Source organism: Atractosteus spatula, unplaced genomic scaffold (assembly GCF_055471065.1).
Source record: "Atractosteus spatula isolate fAtrSpa1 unplaced genomic scaffold, fAtrSpa1.hap1 Scaffold_144, whole genome shotgun sequence".
In the NCBI taxonomy this organism is placed as follows: Eukaryota; Metazoa; Chordata; class Actinopteri; order Semionotiformes; family Lepisosteidae; genus Atractosteus; species Atractosteus spatula.
The window spans coordinates 365-25,686 of record NW_028296702.1 but is presented as its reverse complement, the minus strand read 5'-3'; the positions used below and the strand labels follow the sequence as shown (position 1 = coordinate 25,686).

General features: G+C 45.1%; 1 protein-coding gene across 1 annotated transcript; it reads right to left on the bottom strand.

The window, feature by feature from the left end:
- Positions 1 to 10,274: 10,274 nt before the first annotated feature.
- LOC148809355 (uncharacterized) lies at positions 10,275 to 24,554 on the bottom strand. The gene is made up of 2 exons (XM_088909275.1): positions 23,996 to 24,554; positions 10,275 to 15,438 (listed from the first exon to the last, which is right to left on the bottom strand). Exons 1-2 carry the CDS (start codon positions 24,288 to 24,290, stop codon positions 13,328 to 13,330), a joined length of 2,406 nt encoding a protein of 801 aa, XP_088765401.1. The 5' UTR covers positions 24,291 to 24,554; the 3' UTR covers positions 10,275 to 13,327.
- Positions 24,555 to 25,322: the final 768 nt, after the last annotated feature.

Sequence of the window (25,322 nt, the reverse complement as noted above, 5' to 3'; positions counted from 1 at the left end):
AGAGTGTGGGTTAGCAGAATACAAAAGGTATATATTAAATCATGAAGAGTTCCAAACCAAGAGGGACATACATTCCGTATACCATTCATTTAGACTGTTTCGTAAATGAACTGGGATTACAACTTCTACACTAGATACTCAAAAGCAAGTACATCACTCATAGGTATTAGATTGATATCAATTGTGGTTGAGGTAACAATTAAATTCTCGAGCTGTAATGCAGAATGTTGAATACTCATCCGATCTGTGTGGATTCAGATCTCCCGCGGACAAAAGAAGTAGTGGCAGGCTGTTGCTGTGTGCAATCGGCACTCTCTGGCTCGGTGCCAGGCAGTGGCCGGTGCGGCTGGCGAGAAGGAGAGGAGGGAGAGATTCCTGTTGCGATGCGCTGCTGATGCTCTTTGAAGACCGGCTAGTTAGTGTTGGCTGAAACTAGCAGAGCTTGTGCACATGGAAAGTGACTGCGGGTCCAAGCCAGTCACACTCTTTAGATGGGAAGAAGACCAGTTCGTTCCCGATGTAGCGCTAGCCCTGAATCCTGAGATTCAGCTGTCGACAGTTCCGACCGTAGTTCACTCGTTGATCAGGCAAGCTTTGGCGGTGGAGTACCGGTGGTTCACGAGGCTGTCAGCTGGGCTAACCTACGGTAGTTCAGTGGCTAAAAGTTCCGCGGGCATTCGAGACCCATGTGGGGTTACCCTGCCCTACCAGTTCCTGATTGGCTGATTGAGGTGGAGGATGAGTAACAATGACCTCTGTCCTTAGGGTTGTAAACCTTGGGATGAGACTCTCCCATGGAATCTCCCAGACAGTAAGGTGCCAGAGATGACCATTTATTAGGGTGGCTGGTGAATCTCAGCCCTGGGAGCTGTTCCTTATCAGGAAACTCTATCAGCTAGAAAAACACCTTAAATGTGAACCAGATGGAATGGCCTCTCTGTATCCAGCTGCACTGAGATGAGGGAGAGAGGGACTGGCAAGGGAGCAGCAAACTTAATTCCTGTATTTTAAATACGCCTTGCTGCTACAGAAGTGTCCATAGACAGAGAGATCGCTGAACCTCACTGTTCTGGCATGTCCGTTAGCCTCCATCCTGCTTCAGCAATGAATGCAGCGGGGCACATTCTGAGAGAGATGCGGTCAATCAGGTTGCAGGAAAACCACGCTATGCTTTTTTTTGAGATCCTGAAAAGGCCAGAGAGGCCATGTATATGTGTGCAGCTGGATGTGTATTTGCAGGTGGCGTAGCAAATTCTGCTGAAGCCCCACTGCCTGGTGTGGACGGTAGCTGTGCATGTTGCAGCAGAATTGTGCATGTGAGATCAAGGGGGCATGTCATGTGTTTCAGCACTTCACTCCCTTCAGTAGCACGTGATTCCCTGAGTCCAAAACAATTGTGAGTTCTTTAGATGACCTGTGGACCAATCTTTCACGATGAAGAATTCCTTAAGAAGAATAGATCTCGGCCCACCATCCCAATGCCCCCGTCTCAAAACAGCAACCTCCCACTGCCCTTAGTCTGCAAGGCAGTCCTTTCAAGTGCGATGACAACGCCGGGACCTTCATTGCCTATTGTACAAGCTGAACTTTTGTGCTCATCAATACAATGCTCTTTCCATCAACTCATCTTGTCTTTTGACGCTTCGTGTTTTGCGCTCCTTTGACCATCGGCATATCGGGTGACTGCAAACACTGAAGTTCTTGCTTACGGAGTGTGGAACATTGTTTTGAAAGGATCGCTGTTCTGTCATGTTGACGCCGAGTGAATCTTTCTTTGGGCAACATGGGCAGCCTGACAGCAGCGCGAAAGAAAGTAATGGCAAATTTCTTGACTTATTTCTGAATGTGAATGTTCTTCAGGAAAGGGATGCGGCGTTGCTTCTCCCCCATGTAAAGGTCACACGTTCCAGACGTGGTTATGAGAGAACAGTTGCCGCAAGTGTCTGAAAAGAGCAAGAGAGGAAGTGGCCCTGCCCCGAAACTCACAACTTTCTGATGATGAGGTTATGAGGATGCGAGAGGTCCCTCATTTGTAAGGAATCCACTGTAACAGCTGCTGCCCTGTAGTCGTTGGTGCAGTAGGTGACTAAGCAGAACACCAGATGATATTAGAACGTTCCTGAATATAGTGGAAATAATATCCTCAGTCAGAAATGAACTTGCATCAGTCGCTTGAATTTTATTGTAATATTTCCCTAAAATTGCTATAAAGACACACCAGAAATATACACAGTGAAGTTTAATTAATTCTTGTTTATTAATCAGTGCAATTTAACAATGTATTTTAATGTCTATAAGATTCGATATTTCAGCTAATAGATGTAGAGCCTTAATATGCAATAGTGAATTTTCAGAATTCCTGGGGAGCAACAAGAACAAAAATTAAATACATATTTAAATTCAGTGTATGTCTTAAATGCGATCTGGCCCCTCTGGCTGTTAATTTAATAGATTTGTTGAAATTTTCATTAGGATGGTACTCTACACTTTTGAGAGTGAAAAGGGATAGGATTTGGGGATTCCGAGTATAACGTTTGTAGGCCAGTGTAAGGACATGTCCTCTTTTTAAAAGTCATTATTTAAGACAGTTCTGAACACTCTCACTTCTCTCACTCACTCACTCACAAAGTCAGAGGAGCAGATTGTTTCAGGTCATTTTAGTTCACTGTAGTTACAGAGGTCTCTCCTCTGTAGCATTTTTGACTTATAAGTAAAACAGAAATTATATTTGCAAATTAATTGTATTTGCAGCTCTAAAAAGATAAACTTCAGAGACTTCTGTAACAGATCTTTTCAGGTCATTTCAGCTCAGTGCTGCTCCTCTGACCTTGGGAATGAGTCTTAGGAAATTCAGAACAGCGTGTTGCTCGCCTCTGACTTGCTCTGCGGACCAGTCCAGTAGGAGCTGCACAGTCACTATGACGTGTGCAGTCCTACACCGCCTTGATATCAACAGGATGAACCTCCTCTTCCATCTGCAAGACTATCAGCACTCTGGCTGTATATTACTGGACCACAGCCACAGGACAGAGAAGGGGCAGTGTTCCTACGAACTATCATGAATAATCACTTTTAAAAAGACGTAGAAGGTTCTTTCCTTGAACGTACCCTTACATTTGCCACCACAACTTAATTCTCTGTACCCCCAAATCCCCAATATCCCTGCTTTCCCCAGAGAGTCCTGGGACCCTCTCAAACTGCTAGGCGGTGCGGTCAGTTACAAAATAAAAGAAATTCCTTTATTTAGGCATCGTCATTCCCCGACATTTCCTTGGCCCAGTGTACAACATTGGACACACACCTTCGGAAATGTCTAAGAGGACACATTTTGTGGATATCAGAGATGAACCGCTGTTAATAAAGACCCTGCCCTTCACAAGCACTTGAATATTCATTCAACCTCTGGGTGAAGCCATTTCCAATTGGGGCTCCTTCTCACCAGTTACTTCCCACAAGTAACTCCAGTCGTTGGGATGTTGGAATGACAGATGACCCAACTGGTGATGTGCTTGTGTGAGCCTCAGTTAACTGGTGTCATGGGATACCAGATTACAGCGAACAACAGTCCCTCGGTAACAACAACATAGTGAGAGCTATTACAGCAATCTACAGCTAGTCCATATTAGGAGAGCAGGACGAATGACCGGAGACAGTTCATCACATCCTTTTACAGAATACATTTGGTTACAAAACAGATCATGACCCTTTTGCCCTTTCTATTTCCACATAAGATACAAGAACAGTGTTAGATTGCAAGGCTTAAGGAGTTGTTTCAGACCTTGCACAGGGAAATGTAAATATAATTAATATGAATATATTTAGAGGTCTCAGGTTTTGCAGTCTTATTTTCCAATAATAGAAAAACACAGTGACAGCAGTTAATTAGTACAAGTACACATCTCATTTCATTTCAAGTACACCTGTACTTCACCGGGTGCCAACAGCGTCCGAAAGCGATGGTCGAACGGGGATTGATTTCTGTTGTTTAAGTTGTGGTACGTGTTGCCAACTAAAGTTCAAACGCTTTCTACAATCTTTGGCTGAACGTGGATCTTGTAGGTCAAACAAATGTGTCGTGACTGAGGATGCCTCTTCTTCGTGTCTTCGAACAGCTTCCAGTCCATTTCGTCCAGCAATTTCCCTCACGGGATCAATAAAGTATCTATCTATCTAGCCAGCCCGGCAGAAGAACATGCTGGATTCTAGGGAGATGCGCGATGGCCCTTACACAGGCGACGACCAGGCAGGAAGAAGGTTTCAGCAGATGAGACACGGGTCTGGAGATGTCCACCTTCACCAGGTTACTCAGGCGCCCCAGACAGTGGAATAATTCCTGCCAACCTCTTTCTGTGGTGTTGATGCTGTGATCTATAATGAGTTTATGAAGTCCAAGGAAATGGCCATTTTGAGTTGCCTTTGCTAAAAAAAATATTTATATTTATTTATTACATGGAATAAGATAACATAAGATCACTTTATTAGCCATATACAATTTCTTGCATTAGGAATTTGTCTTTTCGCATACCACAGCTTGCCTTCCATGAGACAGACAGACAGAGAGAATCTTGGGGTCAGAGCCCAGGGTCAGCCATTGTACAGCGCCTCTGGAGCAGTTGGGGTCAAGGGCCTTGCTCAGGGCCCCAACAGAGTAGGATTCCTCTGCCGGCCGCGGGATTTGGACCAGCAACCTTCCAGCCAGAGGCAAAGTCCCTTAGCCACAGAGCCACCGCTCCTCCCATAGGCTGAATACAGTTGTGGTATCACAGCTGTAGGTAAGGACAGCTAATCAAGCATTTTAATTCATTTGGATGTCATTTCCAGGAACGTTTCAAAACAGTAGTATCAACCAAGATAATGTTTTCCTGATAGATAGGTTTAAACAATATTATTTTTTGAGAATACTAATGCTACTAAGTTTATATATATATCTAATAAAAAAAACTTCAATTGCATTGAAAAATGAAATGCACTATTGTTAGAAATAGAACTACTGTTTTCTTACAACACAGTCCTAACTTAATAGGATAACAATTCTGGCATGCAGCTTATCAAAAATTAGAAAAAGCTCTATTTTATTTTAACCAGGATATCCCACACGGGGTCGGAGGGGAGCTGGAGCCTATCCCAGCAAGTAACAGGCATAGGGCAGGATACACCCTGGATGGCACACCAGTCCATTACAGGGCAGACGAACACACACTCACAAACAGCAGGGTTAATTAACCTACCAGCATGTGGGTGGAAGCCCACATCAACACAGAGAGAACATACAAACACCACACAGATAGCATCTTAGGAACTGAACCCAGGGCCCCAGCACTGACAGGTTTGATTTAGTTCTTATTTTTACACCATTTGAAAATCATACAGTAGACTTGTCATAACAAGCACTTATTCTGTTCTAGATCTATTCTAAACATAAAGGATCTCTGTACAACTTACCAAATGTGACAAGACTGTCATCTTTCAAACAGGAGTGCATTCGAAGGGACCTCAAGCACGGCAGTTTGACAAACTTTAATAATCATCTCAGCTGCCTTTTTAATGCCTTTTCCAAACGGCAGATGCAAGACTTCAAGGTTTTTAAGTTTCTGCAGTGCACAAGGTGAGAACACAGATAATTAGCAGCACTTATTTACTCAGCTCTATCCTATCCTCCTCAGCCTATCCCTTCAGGACATTCAGTCTCTTTACTATACATACTGTACAAATATGTGCAAGAGGGGAGTGAGTCAAGACAAACTTGAGGTTCTTGTCTGGACCGCATTTCCCAGAATGCTGTGGGGTGTGAGCTGCTGCCCGCTGTCACAAGACCTGCTGGTGGAAGATTATTGGTCAGGTGTCAGATCACAAAGAAGGAAGCTCAAGCTACCAAAAGTCACATGTTTTTTGTGAAGAGTCACAGAGAGAGAGAGACTGGAGTTAAGAGTTGTTCAGTTAAGGCTGGCAATTAGCTTAGCTGCCCACTCCTGATAGTGAGAGACTGAAAAGGAGCTAGATTATTCCTTTGGAGTTTGTTTTTTATTTCCCTGCACTATAAATAAACAGTCCTGTTTCTGAGCCTTATGCCTGTATTTGTGCATGTCTGTTTCTCTGCATTAGCCTGTGTTTAAAGACTGTTACAGCAAGTCCAATGGACAGTCAAATGTTTTCATCATTTGGTTTTCCATCACAGGGCACATATAGATGCCAGCTGTAGATATTTTAATGTTTTATAGACACACATACAATACAATATCTATGCAATGTATTTGAAAAAACTGATAATTCTGTCAACCAAATTCATCCATCCATTTTCTAGCCATGTTATCCAGTACAGAGCTGCATGGCAGCTGGCGTCTATCCCAGCAAGAAACACGTGCCTGGCAGATACATCCTGGATGTATCTAGATGTGCACATACCTATATAACCTACCACTGTGGGAGGACTGTGGGAGGAGACCAGAGCATCTGAAAGAAACCCACACTAAATCGGAGAGAACATGCAAACTCCCCACAGACAGAACCCAGGACCGGAATTAAACCCAGGGCTCCAGAACTGCTAATGCAATGACAGGCAATGCCAATGTCCCAGCAATACACCCCAGGGAGCCACCGTGCCACCCATGGACAGAGCAAGCTAATTGGTTTTAGGTCAACACAATCATGCCCAACATCCCAAAGAAATTGGAGCTGAATTGCAGAGCAAACAATCATTTCGCCTATATTAAAAAACTCAAAGAACTTTTGATCAAATCATAAATATGTTACAGTCACATTGTCAATAAGACGAGTCGTTCACATGAAAGCTTCAATAACTCAGTGAGAAGTGCCTGGCTTTTTAGAAGTTAGTTTCCACCTACCGAAAGCTGGCGTTACTTCCACAGTTTCAAACACTTCATTACACAGCTTCAGCACTTTCAGATTTGTGAATCTTCCAAGCTGTGCAACTGAGAAAAAAAACAAAACATTACAATTAGCAGAGATCACAACTACAACTGTTAGAGTGATTGTTTACTTGATAAAAGACCTCTTACATTTTCTCTTCTATTATGTCCAGAAATAGAATACCTTCTGTACAGTTTGATCTGTGAAAAGGTTGTGCAAGGGAAATAAACCTAGAATCACAATTTATTTTACTTTTATTCACACACTGTAAAATACGTCCTCCAAGTGAAAAACAAATGGTCAGACACTCTAAACAGTAATTTCAAATGAAAATGAGATAGAAACACTGGCTGGACATCTTCAGAATGAACAGTGAAATGTGAACCAAAGAGGACAGAAGGAAACTATGAGAGTGCAGAACAAGATACCCAGGCATGTTGTTGAGGGTAATGCCCTGGATTCAAGTGTTTCATAGCAAAAGCAGTGAACTACTCATGCAAGTTACATTCTGTCTTAGATTTCTAATTGATTTGGGATGAGCTGTAGACTTTTGTTATTTTGACATTATTTTGTCAGTAATATGTGAAAAAGTCTAGGCCAGGGTTACTAGTTTTGATAAACTCTTTAAAACCCGTTGGTGTGGATAAGAACTGCTAGAACAACAATCTGGAATATGATCCATCAGAACATGGCACAGACTCATTGGCAGAAGGAAACGGCTCACCAAAAGAGCTCAGCTGAGAACCGGTGAACGCTATGCAGCCCAGTCTGAGCTCCTGCAGGCTAGCGCAAGGCAGGGGGCTGATGATGCCTTCCAATGCAGGACAGGAGTCACTTTCCAATACAAAGCTGGACAAGAGTGGGAAATGTGTGAAAAGCCACGCTGAAACAGAAACAAAAAAACAAAAACCACCCATCAGCAGCTTCATACTGTTACTGGTGCAGACGATGACTGGTCACTCCTCCTGAAAACCACAGCCTCTGGTTCTTTCACCAAGAAGGGCAGTGCAATCACATTGCAATAATACAGTAGGAGTTTTCCCAATAATAATTACTGTATATTGATTTGACCTCAGCATTGTCCTTACCTTGATTCATTTTGGTATTGGTATTCTTAATTTATCTGCTTGTGCCTTTTCAAACAATGCTGTGACAACTCCCAAAGTGCGCTCTATTCCTTCGTCCTTTAACTTTCCATCAGTACTTTTGTAAGACTTACATTTTGGTTATTTGTAAGCATTAATGTAGCTTCTACTTGTCACACACTATCGCATTTATAAAGGGAAATTTGTAGTTGATTACATAAATAAGTTTGGAAATTTAAGATGGAATGCAGTTAAGGCAGATATTTAGATTCATGCAGCAATATTTTTTGCATTCGTATTGCTCCAAGGAACACATCTGTTCGGTCATGTTAAGTGTTTTTAAAGATAAAATGGTTTGATGTTTTAGAAGAAAATGCAGTCCAAACACCCATATTTGTTTGCTCTGGCACAATATTTCTGGAATCATGTTTTGATCACCTAAAAACTGCTTCCCAGTCTTGGTCAGGAGTAGCCATTCATTCCAATAGATCTTTGTTAGTCTGACTCATCCATCCACCCTTTTTCTAACCACTTATTCCAGTTCAGGGTTAGGGTTAGCCTTGTAGCGCAGTGGCCCTGGGTTCAATTTCAGTGCTGTCTGCATGGAGTTTGCATGTTTTCCCTGTGCTCATGTGGGTTTCCTCCCACATTCCACTGGCAGTGCTGGTAGGTGAACAGACCCTGATCTGAGTGTGCATGTATGTTTGTATCTGTCTGCTCTGCAGTGGGCTGGCATCCCATCCAGGGTGTATCCTGACTTACCCCTGTTACTTGCTAGATAGGCTCTGGCTTCCTCATGACCCTGTACTGTATAAAGCACTTTAGAAAATGGATGGATGGATTAATCTGATATTACCTAATATAGCGTCTTCCTCTTGTATGGTAATATTCAAGTACAGTTTCCTTAGAGTAACCACCTTACTGAATCCAACTGGTAGGGCACACACAATTCCTGGAGATGGACCCAGTACTAATTTCAGTTCCTGGCAGAAAATTAAAATTCAGAAAATTAGAAAAGGCGGTTTATTCATTAAACTCTAAGCTACTAACAGCCAACTTTCTGTAGTAAAACCGTGTTCAATATTCATGATTTCGCTTCTTTGCACAAAAGTGTTATAAGGTTTTACAATGTTATAAGGCACAACTGCATTAACATGACTTAACATGATTCTGGAGCAGTGCATCCTGGGTAATGCTTCAGTTGTTCAGTTTCCTTCAGGAAAGCGTAAGAAGTGGCTTGTATGTGGACCTGTTACCAGAGCAGTGCCTGTGCGCGACTCAGTGTTGTGTTGCCAGATAAAAGAAATATTATTAAAACAAATATCTTCCATGAATCCCTAAACTATCAATTTCAATTTACTTTCCTGTCAGTTATTCCTGTGAGGTAATAAACGTCATTACAAGACGATAGTGCTGCATTTTTTAACAATAATAAAAATAAGATCTAAAAGGAAAGAAAATGCACACAACAATGAAAAGAAAAACTTAGTCCAGTACATGGTAATCTGTTATATAGCAGTGATCTTATTAGTTTGCACATACAATAATTAGAATTATAGGGAGGACGGAATGCTTTTCTGAAGTTTTCAGTACTAATTTTCTTTAAAAATACTAATAACTAATATCACTTATTTCTGATATAGTTATAACAAAAATAATTATGGTTTTGTGAACTGTGGAACCACACATATTTTCCCGCAAGGCATTAAGTTCCATGTTTGAAAATTCACCATCTGAGGAGACCTCAAGGCACCTAACCCTCATAAATACCAAAGTGTTACTGTACACTGTACTAGTACACTAGAGGGCACAAGTGAATTTCAAATTGGCTTCTTTACGAAAGCAGCTGTAGGTGTGTGGAACATGCTGCCCAGTGATAGTGTTGAAGCCGATACCCTGACTTCATTCAAGACAGCTAGATGAGGTCCTCCAGTCAGGAAGGGAGGCACTCCTTTACACAAAGGGATGTGGGAGCATGGAACAAGCTAAATATCCAAGTTGTTTCACAAATGGAAACCACAGGGAAGTACATTTAAAAATGAGCATGGGAGACAGTAGCTCACACAAAGGGTGGTGGGATAGTTTTCTTTCAGGAAACAAATGGATGACATCCTGGGATCAATTCAGTACTAGCTACCAAATAAAAAAAAGGTCAGAATGCTGTTGTAGTGTGCTCTCATGAGGCACCAGTTCTGTAGGGGTTTGGGCATTTACTGGGACAATAATTAATTGTGGCAGTAAATCGCAAAATGATTCTTTTAATGGCCTTAGAATCCAACCATGCGGTATAACTCAAACAACGCACACACACAGGTACTAATACACTAAAATACATTTATTAATACATAGAAGGTGCATGTAAATCTAACAGATCTTATCGTGAGGGTAAGCAGAAAACAAAAGGTATATATTCATTCAGTTACAAAGAGTTACACATATCAAGAGGACATACATTCAGTATATCATTCATTTAGACCGTTTCTTGAATGAACTTGGTTACAACTTCTACATTAGATACTCAAAACAAGTACATAACTCTTAGGAATTAAATTGATATCAACTGGTTGGGATAACAATTGAATTCTCGAGCAGTAATGCAGTGAAGTTGAATACTCATCCAATCTCTGGGGATTCAGATCTCCCCCGGACAAAGAAACAGTTGCAGGCTTGTTGCTGTCCAATCCGTGCTCTCTGGCTAGGTGCCAAGCGGTGCTCGGTGCGGCTGGAGAGATTCCTGCTGCGCTGCTCTCTGAAGACCGGCTAGTTAGTGTTGGCTTTAACTAGCAAAGTTTGTGCACAGGAGAAAACTGACTGTGGGTCCCAGCTGGTCAGGAAGAAGAACGGTTCGTTCCTGATGAAACGCTAGTTCTGAATACTGATTCAGCTGTCCACAGTTCCGACCTGTTCACGAGGCCTGCTGCTGGTGCTAACCTCGGGTGGATCCTCTGGTTACGCGCTGGCAACCTCCGCTCTAGACTCTTAGAACAAGGAAAGTTCTGGCACTCGGACACACTGGCCGTTACATGGTGGTCCTGGCTGAGTCTCAGGATGGTCAGGAGGCGTGCTGCGAGAATGTCCTGCACTTCCCAACTGTTCTGGCCTGCGGGCCGTCCTGTCCTGGAATCATTCACACCCCTGGAATTGTTCTTTTTGGAATTCTTCTTCAGGCCCTCTGTGTTGCCTGTTTTTACCTGGAGGAACTTCAGGTCGTTCATTGGCTGAAAGTTTAATGGGCATCAGAGACCCACGTGGGTTACTCGGCCCTACCAGTTCCTGATTGGTTGATCAAGGTGAGATGTGAGTAACTCACCCCTGACACTTAGGAATGCAGTCCAGATGTCCATCTGGCACTCCCTAGACAGATAGGCGCCAATGGATGACCATTGATCATGATAGCCAGGCTTAGCTAAGTGCATCCCCATTTGGGAGCTGTCCCTTATCAAAGAAACCTTAAATCAGCCTGCATGAATAGCTTATCTGTGGCTGCACCACAGAGATGAAGAGAGAGATGGGGCCTCACTGGCAAGAGAGCGCAAAACTTAATTCCTGTATTTTAATAAGCCTTGCCGCTACAGGTGTAACAGTAATAGTATCATGAAATCTTTATTCCTCCCTGCAGTCTCACTCTCTAACAATGTAAAATAAATGCATTATGACATTATCCATAAACAAATATTTCTGGTAGTAGCTGATACATTAATGCTGCACACTGGTATCTTTCCGGGAGTGAATAGGATGTGCATATAAACTGTGCATCATGTGATACCTGTCAGTTACACCTTCAACAGGCTGACAGGGTTAGCTTGAGAATACCAGCAGAGTTAGAAGATGAGTGTTAGTTGTTGTGAAGCAGGGTTATGGAGTGGTGTAGCTTCTTCTACACTCTGTTGTGTTAAATCCTGCTTGACCTTAAAATGCCTTTTGTCTTGTGTTTTTGTGTGTGTGAATTACCTGAGTCAGGGTAGTGTCAGCAGGGTCTTGTCACAGTAGATGAGTGTATATACAGTGCCTTCAGAAAGTATTCACCCAGTGGAATTTTGTTGCATTTTGTTCCCATTACACCTCCACATTTTAACATTTTTTCCTCGTTTTAAGAACACTAAATTCAACACATTTATGAATCAAAAATATTTTTTATTCAAGAACATTTGTTTTTCAAAATGAAAGATTTACATTTCTCATTTACAAAAGTATTGTATTACAAGAGATTGTTTGTGTCTGCAGTTTCTCCCATTTCAGCCAAAAAGCTCTGCAACTCTGTCAGTGTTGGAGCTGGCCACTTTTGGTCACTTTTCTGACAATCACCATTCTTGTCCGGTTGCTCAATTTGGTAGGAGGGCCTGATCTTAGTAGTGTCTGGGTTTTGCCATGTTTTTTCTATTTAGTTACAATGGGATTTAACGGTGCTCCTAGGAAGGTTCAAAACTTTGCCAATCTTTTTATAACCTTCTCCAGTTTTTTTTCCTCCTAACAACTTCATCTCAAAGTTCCAAAGGTAGCTCCTTGGTCTTCATGACAGCAGGACTGATCTGATCTGCTGTTTCAGTGAGACCTCACAGTCAGTGATATCTATTGTGCAATCAAGCAATTGAACACCGGTGAATTTGAAATGAACACAGGTGTACCTTGTTAATGTATTTAGTGTGATCTCTCAAGATAATTGACCCAAATTAGGTTGTTGAAACAAAGGGAGTGAATACTTATCAATTAAGTAATTTTCCATTTTTATTTTTAATAGATGTCTTCAGAATTATAAATACTTAATTTCATTTGAACATTATAAAGAATTGCTTCTACAGGAGTGGAGAAAAACATTTAAATATGATTTAATTTGACTTTGCAACACAGCAGAATGAGAAATAAACAATGGGGTGTGAGTACTTTCTGAAGGCACTGTATATATAGCTTGTCCTGTCTGCAGTTGCATTGAAAAAAAAATTGAAGTATTACTAACGGTGCCAAAATAGATTTTCTTATTAAAAGAGATTCATACAGTATCTTATTCTTTATTATTTACCCTTTATTGCATAAATATTTCTTGTATTTGATATATATGCTCTCTTATCCACATAAATTAAACTCTGTGACAAGAACTATTTCTGTTTTAGTCAACTGTAAATAAGAGTATAGTCAAAATTTAACTGACCAGACGAACTCAAAATTGGGTGACTACAAAGTGACTATGACTAATAGACATTTTGGGAACAAGTAAAGGTTTGTTCCATGCTGAAAAGAGAAGAAAATAAATGTCTCGGCTGTGGAGCCTTCTTCGGATGTCACATGCTGACGCACCTACCCACTTGAACTAAAGACATTTTAGTTGACTTGACTTAGACTATGATTAAATAAAAAACCTGGTGACTAAATTGGTTTTTTTAAGTCACCTGACTGGAACTCTTCCCACACTGACTGTAGCTGAATGGTCTGTCTCCTGTGTGAATGCGCTGGTGCTTTTTTAAGTCATGCGATTGAATAAAACTCTTCCCACACTGACTGCAGATAAACGGTCTCTCTCCTGTGTGAATGCGCTGGTGGGCTATTAAGCTACTTGACTGACTAAAACTCTTCCCACACTGACTGCAGCTGAATGGTCTCTCTCCTGTGTGAATGCGCTGGTGCTTTTTTAAGTCATGCGATTGAATAAAACTCTTCCCACACTGACTGCAGCTGAACAGTCTCTCTTCTGTGTGAATGCGCTGGTGGGCTATTAAGCTACTTGACTGACTAAAACTCTTCCCACACTGACCACAGCTGAATGGTCTCTCTCCTGTGTGAATGCGCTGGTGGGTTATTAAGCTACTTGACCGACTAAAACTCTTTCCACACTGACTGCAGCTGAACGGTCTCTCTCCTGTGTGAATGCGCTGGTGTGATTGTAAGTGGCTTTTCTGACTAAAACTCTTCCCACACTGACTGCAACTGAATGCTCTCTCTCCTGTGTGAATGCGCCGGTGGGCTATTAAGCTACTTGACTGACTAAAACTCTTCCCACACTGACTGCAGCTGAATGGTCTCTCTCCTGTGTGAATGCGCTGGTGGGTTATTAAATTACTTGACTGACTAAAAGTCTTCCCACACTGACTACAGGTGAACAGTCTCTCTCCTGTGTGAATGCGCTGGTGGGTTATTAAGTTACATGACCAACTAAAACTCTTCCCACACTGACTGCAGCAGAATGGTCTCTCTCCTGTGTGAATGTGCTGGTGGGATTTTAAGGCATGTGACTGACTAAAACTCTTCCCACACTGACTGCAGCTGAATGGTGCCTCTCCTGTGTGAATGCGCTGGTGGGTTATTAAATTACTTGACTGTCTAAAAGTCTTCCCACACTGACTGCAGCTGAACGGTCTCTCTCCTGTGTGAATGTGCTGATGTTGTTTTAAGAGCTGCAAGTGACTAAAACTCTTCCCACAATGACTACATCTGAAAGGTCTCTCTCCCGTGTGAATACGCTGGTGTCTTTTAAAGTCACTTGACTGAATAAAACTCTTCCCACACTGACTGCAGCTGAATGGTCTCTCTCCCGTTTGAAGGTGCTGGTCGGGTTTTGATTTGCTAGACTGACAGAAACGCTGCTCCTCTCTGTGCCATAATGGCAGTTTGTCCACTCCATCTGAGCAAGGCCTTGAGTGATTCTTCCTCATTCTCTGATTGTACTGGGGTCTCTTATTCTGCCAATGCTCCATGGAATGGTCTTGCTCCGTGTGCTGAGATTTGTTTTCTCCACCATGTCCTTCAGTGTGCTGCTCAGCAGTGTGAATCATCCGGGGCTCCTTCTCCAGCTCTCTGAGACTAAAACTGTCTAGTTCATTCAGTTGTTCTCCTCTTTGCCCAAGAACAGACCTACTCTCCAGTTCATTAAAACTTTTAACAATTTTCTCAGTAACCAGATTAGTAAACCTGTGTGTAAAGCCATCAGATACTAAGGGATCATATGATTGTTTGAGTCTCTGCAATGACAGTCTCTCCACTTGAACAGAACAAGGCCTAATTATCAAGCCCTGTAGGAGCTGCTGTTGCTCCTCCCTGTACTGACTCCTCTCTGTGTGCTGTGACTCAGTACTGTTCTCTTCACCAGGTACATCAGTCTGCTGCTCTGCAGCGTCAATCAACTTGGACTTCATGTCCTGTTCTGTAAGATTTAAAACATCCAGTTCTTCACTGTGCTCTCGTACAGAGACACAGCCCAGTTCATTACAACCTTGTGTAATATTGTTCGAGTCCAGATTATTAATCTTATCTATAAAATCATCACATACTAAGAGCCCAGGTGTCTCACTCTCAGGCTCTGTCTTCATCATGGTCACAGAGTCCAGATCCTCGACACTCTGTCTGCTCTCTGTGTGCTGCTCACTGAGTGTCTCTTTCCCTTCTGCGACAGTGAGCTCTCTCTCCTGCACCAAACTGGAGCCCCACTCCTCCTCACTGTGCTGCTGTTCAAGAGGAGCCATGTCCCCAGCATCAGAGAGAGCACTGGTCTCTGTGCCTGTAAATACAGGAAAAGAAAACAATAACTTTATAATAATAATAAACTTTATTTTATATAGCACCTTTAAAGGTGGCTTCTCAAAGCACTTTACAGAAGGCCAACAACAAAAAAGACACAATATAAGCATGATGAGAATATAGTTAGACGAGTCAGTAGATGGTGGTACTAAGTCCAGTAGGAGCAGAGGGGTAAAGAACAGATAAATAAAGGCTCTTCTGAAGAAGAAGGTTTTGAGTCTGGATTTGAAGAAGCTTAGAGAAAGTGACTCTGATATCCTTGGGGAGAAAGTTCTAGAGCTTGGGGCAAAACAGGAGAAGGCCATGTCACCCATAGAGTGTAGAAGGACTGGGGGACAAATAGTTGAACACAATTAGAAGAGTGAAGGTTGTGAGGTGGGGAGTAGGGCGATAACTCAGACAGGTACTGAGGTGCCAAGCCATAGAGAGCCTTATAGGTAAGCAGGAGGATTGTTAAGCATCACAAAACTTGACAGGAAGCCAGTGCAAGGACTCCAGGATAGGAGTAATGTGAATACTTGCACTAGACAAACTGGAAATTACAGCATATTAACACTGCACTGACAGAGATGGGTAAATACAGACACACTGACTGGACACTGCAGCATATTAGCACTGCACTGAAAGGGGTTAATATAGACATGCTGACTGGACACTACAGTACATTAACACTGCACTAAGAGAGGGGTTCATACAGACACACTGACTGGACACTACAGTACTTTAACACTGCACTGAGACGGAGGCATTTATACAGCCATGGACTGCTCAGAGAAGGGGGGTAAATACAGACAGACTGACAGACAGGACACTACAGTACATTAGCACTGCACTGAGAGAGAGCGGTTAATACAGACACACTGACTGGACACTACAGAACATTAACACTGCACTGAGTGACAGGTTAATACAGACATGCTGACTGGACACTACAGTACATTAACACTGCATTGAGAAAGAGAGGGATTAATACAGACACACTGACTGCATATTATAGTACTTTAAAACTGCACGGAGAGAGGTAGGTTAATACATAGACACTGACTGGACACTACAGTACATTAACACTACACTGAGACAGAGAGGGGTTAATACAAACACACTGACTGGACACTCCAGTATATTAACACTGCACTGAGAGAGAGAGGGGTTGATTCACACACACTGACTGCACACTACAATATATTAACACTGCACTGAGAGAGAGGGGTTAATACAGACACACTGACTGGACACTACAGTACATTAACACTGCACTGAGAGAGAGGGGTTAATACAGACACACTGACTGGACACTACAGTACATTAACACTGCACTGAGAGAGAGGGGGGTTAATACATACATACTGACTGGACACTACAGCACATTAACACTACACTGAGAGACAGTGTTCAATCAATCTTTATTGACAGAAAAAATAAAGAAAGTATGAATCTTGATTCTTAGGACCCCACCTTAAAAATTATTAAAATAAAATCATAATTGGAATATTAATTTTTTATTCACAATCCTGCACGTTTCCAAAACACCAATGCTTTTCAAATGTTCCACAGTCATTATGAGATAATATAAAACATATATTTTAACGACATCCTGCTCTTCACCAACCCTTCAAACATCCTCACCAAGTCTACAGACCCGGAACCAGAGATCTTATTTTTCAGAGTCTTGTAGATGGTGAGTTTGGCCTGGCCCAGTAGAAAGTTGGCGAGGAGGGTCTGAGTTTTTTGTTTTTTCGTATGACCCACCCCGAACATGAAAATAATGTAATTGAAGGCCAGGCCAAGGTTGATGAAGAGCCAAATCAACACGGCAAACATGGGCGACAGGTGGGGGCAGGCACTGTAGTAGTGGAACACCGTCTCCCTCTGAGCGCAGAAGGGACAGGCCCCTTTTGTTGAGGGGAAATCTGTAGAGGCTACCCCAGGCAGGCCGGACACCATCTGGCACCCCCAGACGAGCCCTCCAGGGAGTGTCAGGGAGTGCAGACAGCTGGGCTTGGTGTCTAGATGTTACAACTAGTCTATATAGACACTTCCCCCCAACACCAGCCAGAGACCTCTCCTCTGAAGCAAGGGACTCAAGGAGAGATCCTGTCGGCCCGGGACTGAGTGCAGGAGACACTAGCAGACCAGGGAAAGGAGGCTGTGTGGTTGGAAGGTGGCGTTCCTCAAACAGATCCTGGACTAGCAGCATCTCCTCAAGAGGCAGAGCAGAGCAGAGCAAAGCTGAGTAAGAAACCCGTCCACACACCGCCGCGAGTGTAGTCCCAGAGCGTCACATGCCCACTCCATGCTGCGCCAGCAGTCCTGATCCACGTCAAGCAGGTGGTGGAGTTGTGTGACATTGGCGCGGACCAGTCTGCTGGTAAAGTCCAAGGAGCGGCCCAGTTCTGTGTCCATTCACGGATTGTGTACTAGTGGCTCTCAGAGTGTCCAGTATAGACTGGGCCGCTCCTCCTCTCTCCGCACGTGCAGATGCCGCCAGGCTTTCAGGAGACTACGCTGGAAAGGCTGCAGTGGAGACAGGTCAACCCTGCTGGTGTCCATCAGGAAGAGAACAGAGTCGATCCCGAAGTGTCCTGCTAGACGCAACAGGGTGAAGGTCAGCTCCTTCCAGGACAGCGAGGCCGGGCCATACAGCAGCTTCTGTACTGCCTGCATACGAAAGGCGTCCACCCGGCTCCGGATGTCAACGAGTCCTTGTCCTCCGTCCTCTCTGGGCAAATAGAGGACACCCCTCCACAGCCAGTGCAGTCCATCCCAGAAGAAGTCGAGAAGCGTGGCCTGCAGCTCCTCGATCAGTCCAGCTGCTGGCTCCAGGCACAGCAGGCAATGCCACAACATTGAAGCCACCAGGGTGTTGACAATCAGAACCCGGCCTTTGTAGGAGATCTGGGAGAGCAGCCAGCGCCAGCGGTCCAGCCGACCTTTCACTTTTTCGAGGAGCCCCTCCCAGTTCTTCCTCACACTGGCCTTGTCCCCCAGGTACAACCCCAGGTATTTGAGTCCTCCTCTGGTCCAGCTGAACCTCTCTGGCAAGACTGGGGGACCCGTCTCGCTCCACTCTCCCAGGAGTAGGGCGCTACTCTTGGCCCAGTTTACTTTGGCTGATGATAGCCACTGGAAATCATTCAAAGTTGTCTGTAGCGCCCTGACATCCTGTTCTCCTCCGACCACGACCATGATGTCATCAGCGTATGCCAACATCTTGACAGTAGAATTGGGGCAGCCCGGGATGGACAGCCCCTTGATGACCCGGCGCAGCTGATGTAGCAGAGGTTCAATGGCAAGGGAGTAGAGCATTCCTGAGAGTGCACAGCCCTGCCTGACTCCCCTCTGCACTGGAAACGGAGCACTCAGCCCTCTGTTGACCTTTAGCACACTGAAGATGTCACTGTACAGCACCTGAATCATGGCAACAAAGACAGAGCTGAATCCGAAAAACCTCATGGTTCTCCACAAATACTGATGTTCAACCCTATCAAAGGCCTTTTCCTGGTCTAACGAAATGAGACCAGTATCTAAACCCAATAGTCTGGAGGTGGCCACAACATCTCAAATCAGAAATATATTATCAAAGATTGTCCTTCTGGGTACACAGTACGATTGTTCGGACTGCACCACTGATCCCAGCACCACCCTCAGCCTGTTGGCCAGAGCTTTGGACAGGATTTTATAATCCACACACAGCAGGGCAACAGGTCTCCAGTTCTTAATGTCACACAGGTCCCCTTTCTTAGGCAGCAGGGTGACAACAGCTCTCCTGCAGCTCAGTGGCAGGTCCCCGTGCTCCAGACTTTCCGAGAACACATCCAGCAGGTCAGGTCCCAGCACGGCCCAGAAGGCACAGTAGAATTTGGCCGGCAAGCCATCAAGGCCAGGGGTCATACCATTACTCAAGACACTGAGTGCAGTGGAGAGCTCCTCCAGGGATAGAGGCCTCTCCGGCCATGCCCCCTCCTCTTCGGGGACCTGTGGAAGGTCTTCAAGGAACCTGCGTGTGCAGACCAAGTCCTCACTTGCCTCGCTGGAGAAGAGTGTCTTGTAGAACTGCATGGTCCTCTCCTGGATCTGCCCAGCCTCGTGCAGCTCCTGCCCTGTCTCCGAGCGCAGGCAGAGGTTCTGCCTGCTCTGGCCCGGTTTCTTCTCTAGGCCAAAGAAGTAGCGAGTCGGGGCGTCTACCTGTGATGCACTCTGAACCCTAGATTTTATTAGAGCTCCCTGTACTTTTGTGTCCAGAAGGCCAATGAGTGATTCTTTTTGAGTGTGGAGGTTATCAATTAGCCTCCTGTCTGCACAACACTCCAGAGCCTGGTGGAGCTCCAGAATGTCTCTCTCCAGAGCCTTCATGGACTCACGGATACCTCTCGTGACAATTCCAGTGTACTGCTGGTGGAACTGGCGAATCTGCACCTTCCCAGTATCCCACTACTGCCTCAGGGAGACAAAGTGGGCTTTCTGACTCCTCCACTGCTACCAGAAGAACACGAGGCAGTCACAGAAGTGAGCATCGTCAAGCAGTTGGGTATTAAAGTGCCAGTAGGCACTGCGGGACCTCACTGATGGGACGACGACTGTGCAGATGGTGAGACAGTTGTCCGACAGGCCCACTGGACAGATGGGAGTACTGCTTGACGATGCTGTAATGATGTTTACGGCAGTAGATGCGGTCAAGCCTGGCCAGAGAGAGGGTGTTCCCTCAGACCTGGGCCCAGGTGTACTGCCTCGTGTCCCCATGACATCTCCTCCAGATGTCAGTGAGGTCAGATTTGACAAGGATCCTGCGCAGCTCCCTGGCCGACAGGCCATGTGGCTCTCCGTGATTCCTGCATAATTCCTGTCCAGTGTGCTGCTCTCTGTGCAGTTAAAATCATCCCCCAGGAAGACCAGCTCTTCAGGCTGGCAGGTCACCAGCGCATTTTCAAGCTCCCTGAAGAAGGTGACCCTCTCTCCGCCGTCTGTGGATGCGTAAATGTTAATAAAAACAAAGGTTTTCTTCCTGTAAACTACTCGCATGAGTCAAAGGCGACCTTTCACAACCTCATGGACGGCGATAGAGAGGGGCTTGAACCCCACAGAGAACAGCACCGTGATCCCCGCGCTCACAGGGGACCCATGATTGTACACAATGTCCCCCTGCCACTCCCGCTGCCAGGCAATGATGTTGGAGCTGTCGGTGTGGGTCTCCTGCAGGAACGTCACCTGCAGGCTGTTTTCTTTGATGACCTCCAACACCGCAGCTCGCTTCAAAGCCCTCCGGCACCCATTGGTGTTCAAACTCCCTATTCTAATGCCGCCCATGTTTGCGGAAAAGAAAAAAAGAAACAACATAAAACACAAACAGACACATAGCACGCAGACGGATAGTGATGTGATGTAAGAGACGGGACTCATTCGTGCTGAGGTGCATTCCGCGGTCCTGCCCTGATCTTACCCAATAAGCTCTTCAGGCACCATCTCTCTTGATCGCTGAAGTCATTCGCACCTGAGCCTTTTCAGATGGTGGGTCGCGGAGAGGACAAAGAGCTCAGTGTCGGGAAAAAAGTCCTCGACCACAGTTCCCCTCTTACCTTTAGTCTTCTCTAAGAACTCCCTGATGCTCTGGAAACTGTAGCCTACTCTGCAGCTCTGCCGGGCCGAGGAGCCCGAGGCGAGAGAGGAGTCTGGGAAGCCGCCCTCGTCATCGTTGCTCCCGGACTCCGAGGAGCTCCGGGCGGCGGCGGCGAGGACACTCCAGCGCGTCCTTACTCTCCCAGTGTCGGAGTCACTCGCGGCCCCTGGGCCGGCGACAGAGCCGCCCTCCACCGAGCTCTCTGTGCTGTGCTTTTTCTGCACCGCACTCTGCATAGATTTTTTCGTGCGCTTTCTCCACGGTGTCTTAAAACCATTGTCTATTTTTCTGGATGTTAATTAATTTCCTCCCCACACTGTGTCTACAGTTTTCGCTGCCACTTGTGACGAGTTTTCCTCCGTCGGTGTCACTGCCTGCTCTCTCTCCCTGACTCTCCTGAGCAGCGGGGCTCTGCAGCTCCCCTGCTCCGCCAGCGCTCGTATCTTGCTCCCCGGTGTGGGGAGCTCCCATCTGAGGGCTGAGGTGGTCCACTCTTTGCTATCTGTTCTCCTGCATGGGACACCACCAGCTCGGGCTCACCTGCCCCCTCCAGCGATCTCCTCTCCTGCACCCCGGCCGTGGGCTCTGCCTCCCTGCTGCCTCCCTGCACTGCTCCACTCCCCGCTGCCTGACACTGTCTCCTGGCCTCCTGGCAATTCTTCACCACATGCCCCTCGCTCCCGCACCTGAAGCACTTCGTCAATTCCAAAGTCACGAATACAACATAATCACAGGTGTCAATCCGAAATTTAAGATCCACATTGATCTCTTCCATGGGGTTTTTTTAAGATCACGTAGACTTGTCTTCGGAAAGAGATGACATGCTTCAGTTGAAGTCCCCTGCAGCCCAGAGGGACCCTCCTGATCGGAGAGACCACCTGTCCGTAACAGGACAGCTCCCTCTACAGCAGCTCGTTTCTCATGAACGGAGGCACATTGGAGAGGGTGATCTTCCGAGCTGGGGCTGTGAACGGCAGCACCGGGGTGAAGGTGCCGTCCAGGACAACCCACTTTACCACCAGGGCATTTGCCAGATCAATAGATTGCAGGAAAATAACTATCCCTCCACTCATGCGGGAAGCGGACTTGATGTTCCTGCAGCCCACAACCTTCCCAACCGCAAGAACGCACCTCTCCAGCGGTTCATACAGACACACTGACTGGACGCTACAGTACATTAACACTGCACTGAGAGAGGTTCATACAGGCACACTGACTGGAAACTCCAGTACATTAACACTACACTGCAATCAGAGAAAGGGGTTAATACAGACACACTGACTGACTGGACACTACAGTGCATTAACACTGCACTGAGAGAGAGGGGGGTTAATACAGACACACTGACTGGACACTACAGTACATTAACACTGCACTGAGAGAGAGGGGTGAATACAGACACACTGACTGGACACTACAGTACTTTAACACTGCACTGAAAAAGGGGTTAATACAGACATGCTGACTGGACACTACAGTACATCAACACTGCACTGAGGGGGGGGGGGTTAATACAGACACACTGACTGGACACTACAGTACATCAACACTGCACTGAGAGGGGGGGGGTTAATACAGACACAGTGACTGGACACTACAGTACATTAACAATGCACTGAGAGGGGAGGGGGGGTTAATACAGACACACTGACTGGACACTACAGTACATTAACACTACACTGAGACAGAGAGGGTTTAATATAGACACACTGACTGGACACTACAGTACATTAACACTGCACTGAGAGAGAGAGGGGTTGATTCACACACACTGACTGGACACTACAGTACATTAACACTACACTGAGACAGAGAGGGTTTAATATAGACACACTGACTGGATACTACAGTACATTAACACTGTACTGAGAGAGAGAGGGGTTGATTCACACACACTGACTGGACACTACAGTACATGAACACTGCACTGAGAGAGAGAGGGCTTGATACAGACACACTGACTAGACACTACAGTACATTAACACTGCACAGAGAGAGAGGGGGGTTAATACAGACACACTGACTGGACACTCCAGTACATTAACACTGCACTGAGAGAGAGAGGGGTTAATACAGACACACTGACTGGACACTACAGTACATTAACACTACACTGAGACAGAGAGGGTTTAATAAAGACACACTGACTGGACACTACAGTACATTAACACTGCACTGAGAGAGAGAGGGGGGTTAATACAGACACACTGACTGGACACTACAGTACATGAACACTGCACTGAGGGGGGGGGGGGGTTAATACAGACACACTGTCTGGACACTACAGTACATGAACACTGCACTGAGAGAGAGGGGGCTTGATACAGACACACTGACTAGACACTACAGTACATTACCACTGCACTGAGGGGGGGGGGGGGGGGTTAATACAGACACACTGACTGGACACTACAGTACATTAACACTGCAGAGAGAGAGGGGGGTTAATACAGACACACTGACTGGACACTCCAGTACATTAACACTGCACTGAGAGAGAGAGGGGTGAATACAGACACACTGACTGGACACTACAGTACATTAACACTACACTGAGACAGAGAGGGTTTAATAAAGACATACTGACTAGACACTACAGTACATTAACACTTTATACAAACAAGGACAAACTGGAAATTACAGCATATTAACACTGCACTGACAGAGAGGGGTAAATACAGCCATACTGACTGGACACTCCAGTACATTAACACTGCACTGAGAGAGGGGTTAATACAGACATACTTACTTCACAGTACGGTACATAAACAATGCACTAAGAGAGAGAGGGATTAATACAGATATAGTGGATTAATATTCCAGAGGAGTTAATACAGACACAGACCTCACCAGTGAGGAAGTTATAGACACTGGTTTTAAACACACACACATACTCTGACTTCATACACGTCACCACACTGACCTGACAACAGTTTCATGTCCATTTCTTCTTTTATTTCTGCAGTGACTTCACAGGGAAGCGTCTGGGTACCCTGATCTCCTCTTGCTCCCGAATCCTCCTCCCACAGCTGCAATCTCCACTTCAAGCTCTCGTTTTCCTTCTTCAGCTGCGCCATTTCACTCCCGACAATGTCCTGCACACACTGTGTGATTTTAAACACGGCCCGTCTCACCAGGACCTGGGAGACGCTGCGGAGTTTGTTTTCAAACTCGTTCTGAGTCAGACATCCTGTTTCCAAAAACTTCTGACACTTCATACACGATCGATTTGAGCAAAACGTGCATGAACGAGTCAAGCTGGATTTCCAGATTTAACAAGTACTCCGCCATCCTTCTTCAGAGTCGATCAGAAACAAAGGCTGACTTGCGATGTTTAAACAGAACAGCTTCTTTATTTTTATTCTTCACAGATTCTGTTGTCAGGGCTGTGCTCTGTTCAAGCATAAACACAGCTGACAAGATGCTACGTTTTCAGAAACTGAAGTTATTAAAAAAAACAACTTTCTTCTTTATAGAAAGAAAATCATTCAAGCACCCACAGCTATGTTGTGTAGCGCCGTGTGATGACGTCATTCGTTAGCGCGGCCGCGACTTCAAAACAATCGAGAAGCGGAGCTGAGAAAGAGGAGTTTCTGCAGCCTGATATAAACTTAACTGCACCTCCTAGCGCCACCTAGTCAAGAGGAGTGAATCACCTGCGACTTGCGCCGTTCGTAAGTGTGAATTTTGTGAAACGGAACATATTTACTGTTTTGCCCTTCCACAACGAAAACGTCTCCCTTTGCAGGTTTTTGGTTAAAGAAAAAAAATGCTGTCATATTCTTCCCAGCTGGCAGTATTTATTCTGCAACATAAGCAAGATTTGTATTTCATATTTCGCAAATTGTATGAATTTCTCGAAAAACACGTTGTTCCAAGAAAGGAAATAAATACTTCTAGTAACAAAATCAAGCCATATGTGATTGTCCTTAATGATACATTCTGTATGACAAGACAGGAAGAAAGGCACCTCAGGATTTCAGACACAGGATCTCCTGTATATTGAGAGAAGTTTATACCATCTGTCAGTTTTCATGTCCAAGGAGCTCAATTTGCATTCCATGTACAACAGCGTGTCCTCTACACCCGCCACTGAAGCACAGCACAGGCTCAGCATCTTGACATCTTCCTAACAGAGACACGTAGAGACCTTTTGGTGGGCAGTGGCTCAAAAGGGGAGAAGAGACCATTTCTGGAGCAGGATTTGTTACGTTGGAGTATTCTGGACACAAATCAGTGCCCGCTTTTAT